Source organism: Varanus komodoensis, unplaced genomic scaffold, assembly GCF_004798865.1.
Source record: "Varanus komodoensis strain SLA01 unplaced genomic scaffold, ASM479886v1 scaffold127, whole genome shotgun sequence".
Classification (NCBI taxonomy): domain Eukaryota; kingdom Metazoa; phylum Chordata; class Lepidosauria; order Squamata; family Varanidae; genus Varanus; species Varanus komodoensis.
In genome coordinates, this window is record NW_025335366.1 from 85,545 (window position 1) to 103,240 (window position 17,696).

A 17,696-nucleotide genomic window follows, 5' to 3' on the forward strand; every position below is an offset into this window, starting at 1 on the left:
GTCCAGTGCTGTTCTAGGAAAACATCCTAGCAACCCAGCTTTCCCCCAGAATACAGTCTGAAATTCTTGCCTTCCGAGATTTTGGAGCAACTGTGCAACCTCCAGGAATGATTGGCTCGTCAGACTAGGGCTGGGCAGTCTGGAAGGTCTTCTGGTGGCATTGTGGAGAGTTGTGGTTGTATTTGGTTGAACTGCTCTGATGACATTCTGGGGCAAGGCAGGCGGATGCCAGGAAAGCTGAGGCAGGAGAACAAGGCTCCCAGGGAAATGGGGTTGAGGAGGAGGCTGAGCTCAGGAGGCAGAGAGGCAGGGAAGGAGGCGAGGAGCCGAAGCCTGAGAGAGGAGGGATGCTGAGCAGGGACGAAAGTTCCCCAGTGTCTGGAACGGAGGTGGTGGGGCGGCGGTGGGGCTGTCGGAGCACTTCAAACGAGCCAGTTTTGCCCTGAGCGCCTTTGGCTGATCATAACATGTTTTACATTAGCAAACTCATCGATCATATCAACTCTCACAAAATGTTGTCATTCCCATTTCACAGATGGAGGACTGAGGGAGGGAAGGGAGCCGCACGTGTGATTGTGTGGGGCATCTTATTGACTGAACTCCCCATGTTGTGCTGAGTCCAGTGTAGATGCCTTTTAAATTGGAGACAGGCAGAAATCAGGCTTGCAGAATCGACTTCTTCTTATTTTGTGTTTCCTAGAACCCCAACATCCACCAAGTGGATCTACAGGAAAGTTATGCCCTTACAAGAAAAGACTTCTAAGCCCAGATAATTAATTTCAGTACTAGAACTGAATGGTGCTCACTGTCCTTTTATACAGTGATGCCTCCAAGCCTTTTCTGTTTCAGCTGAATGGGGGATTGGAGGGGGAAGCATTCCGTTGTTGCCGTTGCTAAAATAATTGGGAGCTGGCAATTCTTGCTGATATAGTGCGACTCACCCAGAGATAATCCCATTTACCTGCCTCGGTGATGCCAAGTGCAGCTAATAATGCACCCATATACATACCATATGTATCAGGGCAGGAATCTGAGAGAAGCATAATAATATAGCTACCACTGTCTTTGATAGCCAAAAGCACACCCCAAGTCTCATTATCAGGATCCACTTCAGGAATCCTGGATCCATTCCTGAAATGGACTGTGGGCTTCTGTACTTACCCCTTCTCATCTCCACTTCTTGATTTGCTGTAAGCATAATTGTCCATGATTCCAAATGGGAAAAAACTGTGTGTTGTACTAACCTAGGAATGACCTCTGAATCATGGTTTGTAGTGGGTCTGCAAATCACAGCTTTTCTGATGCAGAAGTCCTAGCAAGCTACGATTATTAAATTCAGAAAGGGAAGAAGGAATCAAAGTGTAAGAGGACAGGAGTTTATAGCCTGTTCCAACCTGTAAACCAGCCTTCCTCAACCCAGTGGGCTCTAGATAACGCTGAACTACGGATTCCATTGGCCATGTTGGCTGGGGTTGATGGGAAATGAAACCCAACACTTCCAGAAGGCACTAAGTTAGAGTAGACTGTTCTAAACCATAGTTTGGTGCTTTGGATTTGCAGTGTCTGGATTTAACCACTTTTTCCCCTCAGCATGGAATGTAAGACCTTGCCTCAGTGGCATCTTTGACTGGTGAGATGTGTGTCAGTTATACTCCCTGGCAATATTAAGAAAAGAACTTGGAAATCACTCAGTTCCAGCTCTGACGGTGTTGAAATGTTCATGGTGCATTATTATTTTTTTCCTTTCCACCCTTAAGATCTGGGGATAAAAGTTAACTGTTTGAAGCAGTCCTAGGAAGGCTATGTTCTTCCAAAGAGTAAATGAGCCTGGATTTTGTCAGCTGCTTAATGATGCCTGAATCATTCTACTGTAAAGGTTTATCCATGGGCTAAAATGCATTCCTTCTGGAGTGCGTTGGGAGCAAAAACCAGAAAGGTCCCTTGAGTGGTGGTTCTTTCGCTCCTCTACACTCCCCTTTTATCCCATTAAATGCAACTGTGAACAAGCCCTTTGCTCCCAATCCTTCCTTTGAAAGGCTTCCAGTTTGTTCCAAATGTTCCTTCTGAACTGGAAACTTGGAGGTCAGAGCTTGCCTAAAATCGGAAAGAGGCGCTCTCGGTCTCTTGTCTTGAGCAGCATTGCTCTGCATTGCTTTGTGGGGTGACTCCATTCTTCAGATGGGAGGACAGGGGGCTGTCTAAGGTAATGTCTTTTGCGGGATGACCTGTCCCCTTTACAGGTGCTCAGACTTTATAATAAAGTTGGTGCCACCCAACCGCTGGGCCTCCTATGCATTGGGAGCACCTGTGTGCAGGTGGGATGAGGTCACTGACCATGGCTGAGGAATGAACACACTGCCCAAAATCTCCCCTCCTCTGTGGAATGGATTGGCAGTGGTCCTTTGACTTTTGGAGAAAGCAGTTCGATACGAGCCAGTTTCAGGATACATCTGGTGTTGCCTTCCTTCCCTGAGCAGCCAGCGCATGGCATACTTCATCCGGAAGGAGCGGTTACTCCCAAGGCATGGGTTGTGCCTGCCCTTGACAGCTCCTGAAGCCAGTTTTGCCGAGCTTGAGAGTCAAAATTGGCATTGAAATAGTACTCATTGACTATCCCTATCTTGCAGAATTAGGCAGGCTTGTAGGGGGAAAAACCCCTCAACAACTCTAAATGGACAGGGGCCCCTAAAGATTCCTAGTGGCTATCAACCTCCTCTTCCAGAGTTGCTTACTTCTGCAGGACTTTGCTTTTCCAAGTACTTACAGAGACTTGCCGAAGCAGCGTCCTGCCTGAGCAGGATGGGTGCCGTTTGGGTTTGGCAGCAGGGTGACCTGGTACTGCGTATGTTGATCCCCTGTGCTATGGAATCCACCCATGCTCTTGTTCAAACTGCAGGCTTTCTGGTTAAATCCACAAGTCTTTCTCTGTCAACAAAGCCTTCTCTTCCTTGAATATGTCTGGAGGTATTAGGCCCTAGCACAGAAACCCAGAAAGGAGGTCGGACAAGTGTCCACTCAAGAGGAACAGCCCACAGCTGGGAAAGAGCAGTGCTAATTGCTTACATGCTAGCAATTTCCTGCTGAATCCTTCTGGCCAACACGGATCACTTCAGAGCAAGTGCGAAATTGCTTTATAGAAAACGTTTGACGCAGGCAGAGCCTATAATAGGCAGGAGCTGTGTGCGCTCGTTTGACGGTGTCCGTCGAGAAGGACGGCAAATTGCCTGAGCCAGCAACCTGAGACGCATCTCCCCAATAATTATAGCTGTATTGCTTTTTATGACTGCATGTACAAGCCGCAGTAATAGAAATGTGAGGTGTAATAAAATTTGAGTTTCATAAATGCATGATACCCCCAGAGGCTGTGTGGGTATATAAAAACTGGAATCTGCGGTGCCGTTCCAATGAAAGGCTGTTAATTGCTCCCGAGTCGCCTCCTGTGCTCCGCTTGGGCATGGTGCCTTTTGCATCGAGCTGAACGGTGTGGGCTTCTCTCTGCCTTGCTGCTTGGACACGCATCTCCCTCTGTTTGTGGCTTTGGGGAAGGCTCTGGGGAAAGGCAGGGTGAGGGGGCCTCAGCAGAGGTGCACCCACTTGCTCTCAGACCTGCCTGGGGGAGCGTGGTGGGGTGCCCGGGCCCTGCGGAAGTCCTGCTCTGCCCGTCGCCTGGGCTTCCTGAACGTGCCACATCACAACCATTTTGTTTCTTCAAAGGCCGCAGCTGCATGTGCTCTGCTAAAACCTCTGAAAGCTCTCCATCGCATCGCATACATCTGCTTTCTGTGCAAAAGTCACCACTTGGCTCCTGTCACTGGCACAGGCCATGTGAATGAAATACCTTTGCACCTCTGCGCATTCGGGTTTTGTTAGCACAGAGGAAGGGCCTTCCCTGTTCCCTGTGATCATTGGAAATCCTGCCCAGTCGTCCTTCTGGCTTGTGAGATCTCAGTAGGCCAGATTTGCCTATGTGTAAGCCTTAGGACTAGAAACCTGCAGTTTTTTTCCCCCTCCCCAAAAGGTCAGCTGTTGGGGCCACTGCGTTTTTCACTAAATTCCCACATTTAATTAATGTGAGGGCCAGTGACCCGGCAAATTGCCTAGATGCTTGGTTAATTTTCCCCACAGGCTGCATGAGCACTCTGGGTACAGCAGGGACCTATAATAACCGACAACTTTTCAAAAATGTCGCAAATTTTGTACTGGCATAAGGGAGAGCTGTCTTCCTCGTCAGTAACACCATGGGTCTTACGCAGTAGGTTTTCGTAATTCTTGTGCAAGAACTTTCCATTAAAGACTGTGATTTCTATGCTAGCTTGCAAGTTGGGGGGCGAAGGGAAGACACCTCCTTGGCATCCCAAGAAAACACCCCTTTCCCGGGCAATGTGCTTGAGCAGGTGGCAACCACCCAGTTGCTTGCGGACGAGACCAGTTGTCTGTCTGCCCAGACACTGCTCAGCATCTGAGGCCTTCCTCAATTATCTGTATCCATGTTACTCCGAATTCAGGTTGAGTTTTGGCATGGAGACAGCTCTGGCTGCCCTGCGTGAGGCTGGGGAGGTGATGCTGCTGGTGCTTCTGGGCCTGTCGGCCGCTTTCGGTACCGTCGACCAAGGTATCCTTTCGGGATACTGGCTGTACTTGCTCCTTTTCCTGATCTCCCTTCCATTCTTCCTTTTGGTATCTGGCATGTTTCAGGTGCTGAGCATATTGGCAGGGATGGGTGGCCCCTTTTTTAATGTGCGGTGTTTAGGTGCAGTTGAGTACCTTAAAAAGGATGTTTATCGCCATCCCTGTACGAAGCAGCCGCAGCTCCTTGCTCCTTGCTCCTTGTTTACGGGCTCTCAAGACACCCTGTGAGGCAATGCAGCGGCCTGGACCCTTGCTTCCAACTCTCTCTCCTTTGGCCTGCAGCAGTGGCCCTGTGACCGACAAGCCCTGACCGAGGTCTCTTGGGCCTCACAGGCAAGCACATCTAACCATGCCCAAGGGCTCCGTGGTCCGAGATCGCTAGAAATCCTTGCTCATCTAGGCTTTCCAGGATTGCTCTGTAAGTGTGTATCAGTTTTTCCCAGTTTGGAAAAAAACAAGCACTGAACACAAATAATCACTGTTGCGGTAAAAATAGGAGCGGTTTATTATCTGAGCTTAAAAACAGTCTGTACCGCTAGGCACTGTAGTCATTGTCATGCACAGCAGTCTTTGTCGTGGTTGTGGATAAAATTTTGTCATCCTGAACTACATGTACTTGGTTGATTTTAAATTATGTTCTCTTACATCCCAGTCGAGAAATAGATCCATTGCGCAGCTGAGTGTATTTCTGCAACTAGAGCCAGTACCTGCACAGCCCTCCAGATGAGGCCTGACCAGTGCTGAGTAGAGGGGGACTAGTATTCATGGGATTTGGAAGCGAGACTTCCATTAGTGTAGCCTAAATTAACATTTTCCCATTTGCATCCTCATCATATTGTCGGCTCGTCTTCAGCTTGTGAGCTACAACAATTCCAAGATGCTTCTTGCTAGCGGTATCGCTGAAACCATCGTAATGTTGCTAAAAACCTTTCTCTCATCCTGAAAGAGAAGGTATTTCATTGGAGGTACTGCACTGTACCTCCATTCCAATTCTCAATTCTTTACTCCAGTTCTCAATTTTTCTGCTTTAGGCGGAGAAAAAACCCCCTTCTGTTCTCGTCATGGTCCCAGCCGGATGACTTGCATATCATTATCATCATCTTGGGCTAGGGCAGGCATCTTGGGAAGTGAGGAGTGTGTTTGTCACCCACGTGCCAGGTTTGTCTAGGCCGGTTCTGCTTGCTAGCTCAGCCTTTCTCGGGACCCCTGCTGATCAGTCCAGACCCAGCCTGCTGCTGCTTCGCACCTGCAGGCGCTGCTTTCAGATTGAGAGGAGGGAATGGGCCAACGGCCTCTGTGGCAAAGGCCCAGAAGCCCCCCTCCCATGTCCACCACTCCCCTTGTGCTGCATGTCGCAGCAGGGACTGCACGGCCTCTAGACTGGGGTGGCGGTGGCTGGTGGACTTCCAGCCGGCCCCTCCTTGTGATGTAACTCAGCACGCAATGTATTCTTTCCTTGTCCTTCAGGTAAACAAGCCCGATGGGTCTGAGAATGAAGTGGATTCCGCTCCAGAACTAGCTGCCCCTGCGAAGTCTCCAGGCACCTGCACGTCTCTGGATCCCGGAAAGGGGGATGCTCGCAGCCCTGACATGGTTGTAGAGGCTCAGTTTGATGGCGATGCTGCTGCGAGGGAGCAGGAGTGTGCAGGAGAGGTCCCGGATCTCAAGCCGCTCTCTCTGGCAGCTGGCGAAAAGGGTGAGTTGGGCTTTGGCCCTGATTTTTGCATCATCCAGTCGTTTTGTCCCCTGTCCCCGCCTGTTATCACTGGGCAAAGGGATGGGAGGCGTTGCCCTGGTCCCTGCTGCTCTAGGTTGGACCTGCAGGTGCTTTTTTTGCTCTTCTGTGGAAGGGCCCTTAAACATTTTAACGGACGCATAAAGCGCACAAAATAAGGGCTGCCTTATGCACGCACCTTTGTGCCTGCAGATCTGGGTGGCATGAACTAGGCAAGCTTCTTTCTCAGAAGTGCCAGAAGGCACGTGCCGGGGCTGTCCTTGTGCAGGAGGGGGAGAAAAATCTCTGCCGCTCCCAGGCTCTGTTTTGCACTGAGCTTGATGCCGAGCGCGGAACAGGAACTGCATCTTGTGGGAAGCTCAGGAAGTCTGGATTAGACACCTCAGAGGCTTTGGAGGCTCCCTGGCCAGTGCAGCAGCATCATCCAGGCAGGAGTGGTTGCGGCGAAGGTCTTCACCAAAGCATCTGTCCCGAGACAAGCTGTTCCACATTCCTAGGGATGCCAAGTAGCTGCTGGTGACTTGCTGGTGATGGTCTGGATATGGTTGGTGGCCCATTTCGCAGAATTGCTTTTTTAGGTAACAGGCTTCTTCCTGCTCCTCCCTATCACAACATCATTTGCATCCAGGTCATGGATGTAGTATTTCTTGTGTTTAGCTACGTTTAAAATGGGGGTGAGGAACCTTAGGTCCGGGGGCCAAATATGTCCCCCAGGTGGTTTCCTGGCTTTTGCGCAGCATTTTCCTCAGCAATTGAGGAAAGTGGAAAGTCTTCTCCTGAGGCCTAGCTGCTAGTGATAAGAGTTTTAAGCTGCACTATAATGGTCTTTTTGGTATCTTTCCCCCTACCAATTTGCCTTTGGATCCTTCCCTTTCTGCTTTATGAATGTGGCCCCAAAAAGCCTCCCTGGAATTGGATATGATGGTCTTGTTGAAAGAGGCTCAACCCTCCCCCTTTACAAGGAAACCCCCTCTCTCCTCTGGAAGAGGGAAACTTTGAATGGATTGCTTCTCAGGTATGCGTGGAAGCCTTGCCAGGCATGGCCATTGCTGCTCAGGTAGCCGAGTCTGATGGAGGTATGCGCCTTGCTTGGCCTTGCATTCGTGGAAAGAAGAGGTGCTGCAGGTAAATGGATCCCTGCCATTGTTTTCCCCACATTCAGTGAGCCTCCCATTTTTGTGGCTTCGGCGAGTGGGGCGGCATAAAAATGTTTTAATAAAATAAATAAATCTGCCCATTCTCAGAGGAAGCGAAGACGATGCTCTGCGCAGGCCTTGACATGCGGAGGGCTGAGCTGGGCGCAGCTGTGCCCATGATGCTCTGCTGGATCCTGCTTCTGAAGCTGCTGAGGAGACCAGCCCTTGCTGGGGGGGCAGGTGTCCGTCACCAAGAGCTGGACTGGCCCTGGGAGGAGTGGCACTGCCGGCAAGAGAGCGCCGTGCGCCCTGCCCGCCCTGATCGGTTTTGCAGTGTGGCTGAGCTCTGTGCCTCTTGCAGACCAGCAGACTCAGTCAGATTAAGCCACAACCCGCTGCTTTTTGCTTTTCAAGTCTAGGACAGAGGGCAGCCAACTGGGATTTGAAAAGGAAAAACACTGCAAAGAGAACTGATGGAAGTTCAGTTCCATAGTTCTTGATCAGGCAACCGGTCGAACTCTTGGGAGGACGATTTCCCCCCTCCTTTCTGCATCTCACTGCAGACAGTATGCGCAGCAAGCACTGAACCCCTGGCTTAGCTCGGCAGCCTCTTCAGCGCAGCTGCACTCAGAAGTCAAGGGCTCCCAGGAAGAGTTCCCATTATAAGCTTCCTTCAGTTTGCTTTTCTGAAATGTCACAGGAGTTGCCCTTTTCAGTATCTCAGGGCACAGTGGAGCGAGGCCAGTTCATTCCGAAGGACGCCCTGTGGGCTTCCAACTTCCAAGGAAGGCTTCCCAGGCAGGATGGGATCGGTTGCCTACTTTATGGCCTGCTTTATGCTCATTCCCTGGCTCAGAGAGAGGTGGAGTGCCGGCAGCTCCCCTCCCCAGCAGTTGTCTCACAATCAGCTGAACTAACGACAGCGATCACGGAGGTAGAAAGAGAGGTGTCATTAGGAGTAGGGGATGGCATATAAATGCATGCATGCATAACCAACCAACCCCGTGGGGGTGGATTGACCCTGGTTCTGGAAATTGTGGTTAGCCCTCATGGCTAGAAGCAGGCAATGGAGCTCTCTTCCTCCATGGATTGCCCTAATTCCCTTTCGAAGGCATCGAAGTTAGTGGCCACCACCATATCTTACGGCAGTGGGACGATTCTCTAAGGGTTCATAGGAGGAATGTTGATGCCTGGCCCTGGAAGGTCACTAAATTGAAGAAGCAGCTGAGCTGAAAACGGGATACATCCTCGCCCATTTGGAGGATGTAGACAATCATTTGTTGGGATCGCAGGCCCCAGAAATACCTGAAGGGGGTTCAAATACTTGACCTACAGGTGGGGATGGTATCTTTCATAGTTGCCCATATTTTTAGAATGCTGGCAGGCATAGAAAGGTAAGCACTGTATGTGGGGCTACCCTGGAGGACAGTGCAGAAGCAGCAGCTTCTGCAGATGCAGCTTCAGTAGTGTTGACTGGTTTGGCCATGTGAGTCCCTGCCGTATTTGTTCCTTCAGGGTTGCACCGGCTGCCTGCTGGTCACTGAGTGCAATTCAAGGTGCTGCATCAATTTATAAAGAGCCAAATGGTTTAGGGCCTCAACTTCCCGAAGCAGCACCTTTCGCTCCGTTACTTCGCCCATGACTTGAGATGTGCTGGGGAGACTGTTCTGCTTATACCATCATCAAATGAAGTCTGGACTTCAGGAAGACGCAGCTGAGGCTTCTCTGTGGCGGCACTGCCTCGGAGTGCCCTTCCTGTGGAGACTGGATTGATACCAGCATTGGCATCAGCGCGAGGTGGAAAGCAATCTTTTCTGCCAGTCCTTTTGATCTTCTCGCTTGGTGTGAGCTGGCTGCAGCGCAGCGCATTGAGTGTGACTCTGACTGTTTTGGTCTATTTTATTGGATTTCATAATTATACCATTTTGTACATTCTGACTGTCCTGGGATTGTTTTGCAATGAAACGTGGGATATAAAAATAATGTCTAAATTGAATGTATTTAATAATTTAACATAATTTTGGGCTACTTTAAAGGTAGAACTTTCTGCGGATGGACACAATCCGTTTGATGTGGAAAGGACTAGAATGCAAGACACACCCTAATCAATCACAGTCAGTCTAATTCAGTTTTTTGGACTCTAGCTTTACTTGGGGTTGAGAGAAAAGATGTTGCCTGGGTACCAGCAGCACCAGTCTTTGATGCTTTTGTGGCAGAAGGGAAAATACCAGAACAAGTCTCTCGACCTGGGCAAGAGTTTACTTTTCAAAAGTTACACACAGAGGTAGGAAAAAAAGCACTCTTTGGGCATCTACAGATTGAATGGGTTTGTTTACTTCTCATATTTATATCTCACTTTCTCCCCCAAAGAGCCCAAAGCAGCAGAGTGGACCCTCCTCCTCTCCATTTTATGCTCACGTCAACCCTATGAGGAAGGCTAGGCCAAGGGCTGGAGAGCCAGTTAGCCTCATGGCCATGCAGGGACTTGTCCCCAGATCTTCCAAAGCTGGTTTATTTTACTGCCCCCACCCCCTTCAATTCCACAGGTGACACCTTGGTGCTGAAAAAAACAAACATAATTTTAAAAATTTACAGAGATGTCATGCAGAGGGGCATCATAGTGTCAAAGTTACCTTTGTGTCAAGTCAATTTTGTCCCTTTTGGTGGTCCTTAGTAGCTATGGAGCATGAAAAGTATAGACAGAACTTCAGAATAGTCAGTCTAGAGGCCATTTTGTTTAATGTGTGTGTGGTGCAGTGATTTCAACTGCTGTGCTGCTGGCCTGGTTGATCAAAAGGTTGCTGGTTCGAATCTGCACAATGGGGTGAGTTCCTGTTGCTCCGTCCCAGCTCCTGCCAACCTTGCAGTTCAGAAGCATGCAAATGCAAGTAGATGAACAGGTACCACTTCAGTGGGAAGGTAAAAGCGTTCGGTGCACTTTGGTGTTTAGTCATGCCAACCACATGACCAAGGAGACTGTCTGTGGACAAACGCTGGCTCCCTGGGCTAGGAAACAGAGATGAGCACTGCCCCCTAGAGTCAGGCATGACTGGAATTAATGTCAAGCGAAAACCTTTACCTTTACACATCCCTGTGCATGACATGTTCCCTCTCCACCCCCCCCCCCACACACACGCTGCACCACTTGGGGGTCTCATATCCTTCAGGCTGGTCTTGAAGCCCAAATGACAAAACTGAGGCTGCCCTACTTTGAGCACATCCTGCAAAGGCAAGACTCCCTTGTGGCTTCCAGACATGTTTGGACTGCAACACCCAGAATTCCCAGTCAATGGTCCTAATGCATGGAAATTCTGGGAGTTGCGCTCCAAATGCCTCTGAAGGCCATGAGGTTGGGGAAGGCTGGCAATGTTGTATTTGGAAATGCTGAGCAGGGCTGTCATGGACCTTTTGGAGGGCTTTCATTCATGGGGTTGCCATAGGTTGGAGGCAAGTTGATGACGCATGGCCGAAACACAAGGCTGATCCTAGTATATGTGTTTGTCCCAGCTATGATATCAGCTCCCTGTTCAGATCCCCCTGCCTGGATGGAATTTAATTTTTTCTATGTGTCTTCACACAGCGCTACCTATTCCTCTATCTTCCTCTGCCGGGTGTCACAAAGTCTGTCCATGGCAAAGTGAGAGTTGAAAGGAAACACCTATGGAAGGTGTCGTTCTCTTTGTGAGGTGTCTTCTGAAGCTGTTAGGAAACATCTTGGGTTTATGCTGTTCCGTCTGGTTTGGCCACCGTTGTCCTCCCTTTTCTCTCTCTTTTGTGCGTGTGTGTTTGTGCATGCATGCATGTATGTAGAGCAAGAGAAAGATGGTGTTTTGCAATTCTCAGGGCAAGCATTTCCAGGCAAGATAAGCCAAACGCTTTATTGAGAAATACCTTTGCAGTTCCTGGTAAATGGTTGGTGTCATTGAACATGTTTGTCCAGTACTTCCCAGCTGCAGGATGTGACCCTCCGTATTTGGACTGCCAGTCTTGGTGGCACACCTTTGACCTCACGACCGTATAGCTGGAATGTTCAATCTCAGCAGGGGATCTATGGGAAACAGGATGTGGCTACTGAAGAGGCATTGGCTTGTCCTAAAGAGACAATCTCAGCTAGGTTATTTGTTAAAAACAACACAAGGCAATCTTGGATACGCCAGAACTTGAGTTAGGCCTAGCGATTTTGATGCATATGACTCTTGGCCATAGAAGGACCTGTAGGTGTGCCAGCTCAGCCGACAAGCTTGGTGGTTCAGGACACCGAAAGGGCTCTGCTGCAACGGGACAAAGGCTTCTCTAGCTGACCATCCTGTTCCCTGTAGTGGCCAAGCCAGATGTTCCTCAGTAGCCCACAGATCAATAGGCTTCTCTTGTTAGTGTCCCCTGGTCATGGGCATTCAGAGGCATCTTGCTTCTGCTACTGGAGGTGGCATATAACCATCAGGAGCAGTGGCCATTCATAGCCACCTTCTTCACAAATTGTCCCAACCCCCTTTCACGTCTGGCCAGGTTGGTGGCCATCACTCTGTCTTGTGGGAGTGAATCCCATAGTTTAAGTAGGAAGGAGGGGGCTTCCTTTTGTCTGTCCTGAATCCCCCAACCATCATCTTCAAAATATGACCCTGCTGGGTGCTTTTATCAGGGACTGACAGCAGAGGACACAGGACAGATTCCTGTTCCTGAACTTATGCATTCAGGAAGGGAGTTGTAAGAATGAAGGCAGATAGTGGTGGCAAAAGAGAAAATGCTGCACAGTGAAAATTAATACATCCAATGTATCTGTCCTAGAATTCTTAAAGAGTTCAAATATGGAATTACTAACCTTTTTACACAGATGTGCAACATTTATTATTATTTTTATTTCTTTACTGCCCAGTAGCTGAAGCTATCTGGATGGTTCACAATTCCTTGACATACAACAAAAAGTGATGCAATAAAATACAATATAAAATTCTAGTATACAAATTTAAAACATGCTAGATGTCAATAAAATACCACTTTTTGAAAAGAGATCTGGAAAGATTCAAAAAATTACAGGGCAATTACCTTGATGTCTGTTCCAGGTACATTGGCTGAAAATGTTACTAGAGATAGAATCAGTAAGCATATAGAGGGACAAGCCCTACTGAAAAAAGATCAGCATGGTTTCCACAATAGTAAGTCCTGGCTCACACACATATTAGAGTTCTTTGACTGTCAATAAACACATAGACAGAATGATCTGATAGACACTGTCTACTTTTGGACTCCCAAAAAATGCACATTTCAACTGTGGATCAAAAATAGAGTTTTTGAATGTAGTTGCAAATTCCTGAATTTGCAGGCTTTTCATGGAAAGATGTGGTCTTTCTCATGTTGACATCTGTGGCTTGCAAACGGGACTTCGTATTTACTTATTTGTTAAATTGATATTCTGCCTTTTTTGCATGCATAATTTGCAAATGAAAATGTAAACATCCTGGAATTCTCCATGCAGACTCTTTCCTCAAGGAACAAGTGCAGAATATGGTTTGCTGTAAGCAGAGAAGAGGAATTGTATGAAGTACTGGTCACAGCAGTACAAAAAAACCGATTGGCCTGGTTTTGCTGCATCGCATTTTAACCATTACTCTTTAGGAATATGGAGAAATATTTGGCTTTTGGCAACTGTGCTGCATATGCTTGGAAATTGCCTGGGAGGTACTCGTAGAGTTTCAACCTGAAAAATGCATCTGGCTGCTACAAGTGAAATACTTTGGCGGCCTCCTCTTGTGCGTGTGGGTGGTGTCCCTGAGAAGGACCTCAGCAGATGATCTTAGGGGCTGGGGAGGAACATGGGGGGCAAGGTGTCCTTCAGATAACCTGGCCCCGAGCTGTTCAGGGCTTTAAGTAGTAGCATGAGCACATTGAATTGGGCCCAGTCTTCCGTTGGTAGCCAGTGCAGCTGGAAGAGGACTGGCATGATCCGATCTTTGTGCCAGTCCCCGTTAACAGCCGCGCTGCCCTATTCTGAATCAGTTGGCATTTCCGGACCTTTTGCAAAGGCGGCGCCAAGCAGAGCGCGCTCCGTAATCCCAGCGGGTGGCTGCCAGAGCATGGACAACTGTGACCAGGCTCTGCCTGTCCAGAGAGGGTCACAGTTGGTCAGTCAGCCTAAGCCGGTAAAAGGTGCTCCAGGCCACCGAGTCCTCCTGTGAGTCAAGTGGCACTTCTGGGTCGAGGAACCTTGTCCTTCAGGGGAATGCAACCGTGTCCAGATCTGGTTGAGACTCTCCCAACTGGGCAGAGTATGTTCCCAGCAACAGAATCTCCATCTTGTCTGCATTGAGCCTCGTCCTCCTGGCCCTCATCCAGTCCATTACCAGGTCCAGACCCTGATTTGGAATGGTCACTGCCTCTCCTGGGTTCCATGAAAAAGAGAGGTGGGGCTGAGTGTCACCCGCATATTGATGGCACTTGAGTCCATCCCGCTGGATAACCTCCCCCAGCAGGTTCATGCACATGCTAAATAGTATGGGGGATAAAATGGCGCCCTGGGGTAGCCCATGTCATGCCTGCCATGGCACAGAGGAGTAATCTTCCAGCAGCACCTTCTGGAATTGGTCAGCCAGTAAGAGTGGAGCCACTGCAGAGCAGTACCTGCCACTCCCAGCCCAGCCAGCCTATCCAGAAGGATTCCATGAATGGTGGTATCGAAAGCCACAGAGAGGTCCAGGAGAATCAGCAGGGTTGTGCTTTCCTGGCCGTCTTCAAGCACAGGTTGACCAAGGGTTAGGGTCATCTCCCTTCCAAAACCATGCCTGAAACCTGATAGAAATGGACCTAGATAGTCTGGTTCATCCAAGAGTGCTTGAAGCTGCTTGGCCGCCACCTGTTCAGACACTGTGCTCAGGAAGGGGATGTGGCTGCCAGCCTATAGTTGTCGACATCTTCTAGGCCCAACCTAGATTTTTTCAGGAGTGGTTTAATTGCAGCCTGCTCTAATGAGGCTGGACCACCCCCTCTCTCAAGGAGGCCTTTACAGGCTCCTGATCCCAGGTGTGCATCCCTTCCTTGGTTCTTCCAGGACAGGTCATCCACTCTTATCCATGCTGTTTGCATAGTCCTGGCCTTCCCCCAGTCAGTATGAGCACTGGGCCACTTTCCTCCTCAAGAAGGAAGGCAGACTGAGATGTCGAGGGACTTCTGGGGGACTTCTGGGCACTCAGGTACCCTACTGTGTCTCTTGTGCATCATCTCACTGGGCCCGCCGCTGCCCGTGCCCTGCCCATCCCTGGTGCCTGCTTCCCTTCCTCTCTGGCTGGTTGATGTAGCCCAGTGCTCTGGCCGTTGGTGCATTTTGGCCCATTAGCGCCTGGAGTGTGGGGTCAGCCCAGTGGAGCCGTGTCGGCACCCGTGGGGGTGAGAGAAGGCCGATCAGTGGCTGCAGGAGCCACTGGTGGCAGTGCTTGGTGGCTTGTGGAGGTGGGAAGAGCAGGGGCGTGAATCCTTTTCCTGAACCATCCTCTCTTGGCTTTGCCCACCTCTTAGTGGCTTTTGCGCACTGGTGCAAGTGCCGCTTACACGCAGCCCTGCTTTTAACTCTCCTTGGGACCTGGCTGGATTTTTTCTGTTCGTGGACATTAACAGCCCCAGCTACAGCATCAGAAAGCAGCCTGAATCTTGTGCAAACACAAGCTTTGCTCCCGCCAGCATTTCCAACAGCCCAGTTTCGTTCCACCGTGGAAGATGCATCTTTCCCCTGTTCGGTTTGCTGGTGTGCATGAATGCGTGTTTGTTGAAGGGATTAGAAAACACAATATATTCTCACTTGCAAGTGGGAATTGCTAACGTTTAATTGTGCTCTTCTTGGAGGGAGCTGCAAATTTCCACAGTGGCCGCTGCAAGCCTGGAAAAAATAACTTTGGATCTGTCATGGCTAATAAGTGTTTTAATCTGATGGCTTTAAGGGCCTTCTTTGGCCACTTCAGCTGTCCTGGTTAATCTAATTTGTGCAAGGAACTTTCAAGAAAGAAAGAAAAAGAAAACGGCATCATAGACCAGGCGGAGGGACTGCTGGCTAAACCGAGCCTCTGGGCCTCCGAACAGTCTCAGGGGGCGCTAGCGCTGCAAACGCTGGATCTAATTTGCTGGTAAGAACAGAACTAATTGGAGAGGTTTCTTGCCATTAGTGCCTAATTTTCTTTTCAGCAAAGCTATAACAATTTTTGGTTTTGTCAGGTAATCACCCGAAAGGGAAACAAGGGGATTAAAGCACCGTTTTGCTGGGCTGGAGCTGTTGAAGGGTGTTTGCACTGTAAGATAAGCTGAGCAAGCCCTGCCCAAGCTAACATAGTAAATCTCCCACTGCAAACATAGCGCTGCCCAGGGTGGAAATACTGAATGGTCACCGGATAACCACGACAGCAAAGGTTCGGCATAGTTTATTTCTGGTTTGGCATATGGCAGCAAACTTCTTTTCTCTGCTCCTCCCAACACTTCACCTCCTAAGTTCAGCTGTCCAGGATTCCTTCTGGTCTCCCCTCGTCTCTGTGATTTGCTTTCCTGCACTGGTGCTGCTCTGAACTCTTTTGCATGTTGGTCCTCATTAGTCACGTCACATGATTATCCCCTGCCTGCCAGGCTCTGTTGAACTTGGGCTCCAGCAAACACACATTTGGTTCCTTTCTGTGAGAACAGCCCAATGATCCATCTTTCTCAGCTTTCTGTCTCCCACTTTTGTGAAACGTTTTCCCTGCCTCGTGCCCACAGCAGCCTTCTCCAGGGTGGTGGTGTTGGACTGCAGCTCCCACAATTCCCAGCCAGTATGGCCAGTGATGACTGGGAATTATGGGAATTGTGGTCCAGCATTTCTGGAAGACACCAGGTTGGGGAAGGCTGGCTTGCATCGTCTGCTACTTAATTGTAGAAGTCGATACTGCCTGCTTTCTTTGGCACTTCACATCTTGTGCTGCCCTGATTGGAACCAATTTTCATGGGAGGAAGGTGTGCTTTGGTGACCCCAGGAGGCCTGGTGGAGCTGCAGGAGGGCTAGAGAGAGAGGTTTTTAAACCAAAGTGCCAAAGTTTTGAAAGCTAGGGGATTCTGATGCCATCTGGCTGCAAGATCTGAAGGATGAGCGGTTTTGAGGAAGAGAACAGATGAAACTATGGTGAAAAACATTAAGAATTTAAGGCACAATTTAGGACATTGGAATCGTTGCCTAATTTGCTGAACTGAGCCTAAGAAGTAGGAACGTAAGAAGAGCCATGCAAGGTCAGACCGAGATTCCGCCTAGTCCTGCATTCCTGTCACGCAGGACCAATCTGCTGTTCAAATGGGAAACCCACGCCGTTGGACTGGGGTGCCTCAGCCCTCTCTTGCTCATGTTGCACTGGAATACAAGCCACGCTGCCTGGGATGATGGGAATTTTAGTCATACACATCTGGGGGGCAACAGGTTGGGGGAAGTGCATGCAGAACACCCAGGTGCCGTCTGAAAAGCCTTCTGTTTGCCAGTATCCTGCCACAAGCAGTTCCTTTTCTTTAAGGCCTTCTGTTTTTGAGAGTGGGAAGGGGAGTTGTGTGGGGGAAGTGAAGGGAGGAGTCGGGGGACTGTGCCTGTATGGACAGTTATGAACAGCACTGTTCATACTAATCATGTGAATTCATCATTTATCTAGTTTGTTTGGGTTTCCTACATGCTCAGGCCTGCAGGGGAGAAGGAAGGTGGGGTGGGGGAGAGAATTAAAGTTAACTGGAGGGTGGATTTGAAAAGCGGATGAAGTGAAGAGTCAGTTCACTTCCATGCGGTGGATTTGTGACCTGACAGGTGACCCTTCAAATGACTTGTCGGAAGGCTGAAAGGAGAAGCAGGGGAAAGCTCTCCCTCTCTCTGCTAAAAGAATCAGTGCAATTCTTGTGCCTCGGTGAGGAACTCTGGGCAGAGCAGAAAGCCTGGAAAGCTGTGGATTCCCCTGTTCGGCCCTCGTAATCTCACGCTGATTCAGTCCTCGGCCTTTTTGTCCCAGCGACCGCCTTCACAGCGTCACGTTCTGAGCCAGTCCCTCAACAAACACCCAGATTGACAGCACTTCTCTTTCCATCCTGGCAGTAGGATGGCTCTGTGCCATTTGGGGGCTGGTCTGGAGGCACGCGGGCAGTCGGGTTGGAGTCCTTTCTTCGGGGCCCGGGGCGGGGGGGGGGCTGGCCGGGGGGGGGGGGGGGGGGGGTCCGAATGG

General features: G+C 49.6%; 1 protein-coding gene across 2 annotated transcripts in view; it reads left to right on the forward strand.

Moving 5' to 3' along the window:
• The window catches only part of DIS3L2 (DIS3 like 3'-5' exoribonuclease 2), a 190,813-nt gene that overhangs the window by 67,903 nt on the left and 105,214 nt on the right, over positions 1-17,696 (forward strand). For both annotated transcript variants that reach the window (XM_044422422.1, XM_044422421.1), the window contains exon 7: positions 6,097-6,325. In XM_044422422.1, the coding sequence (XP_044278357.1) occupies positions 6,097-6,325 (229 nt within the window). The remainder of the gene's footprint in view (positions 1-6,096; positions 6,326-17,696) is intronic.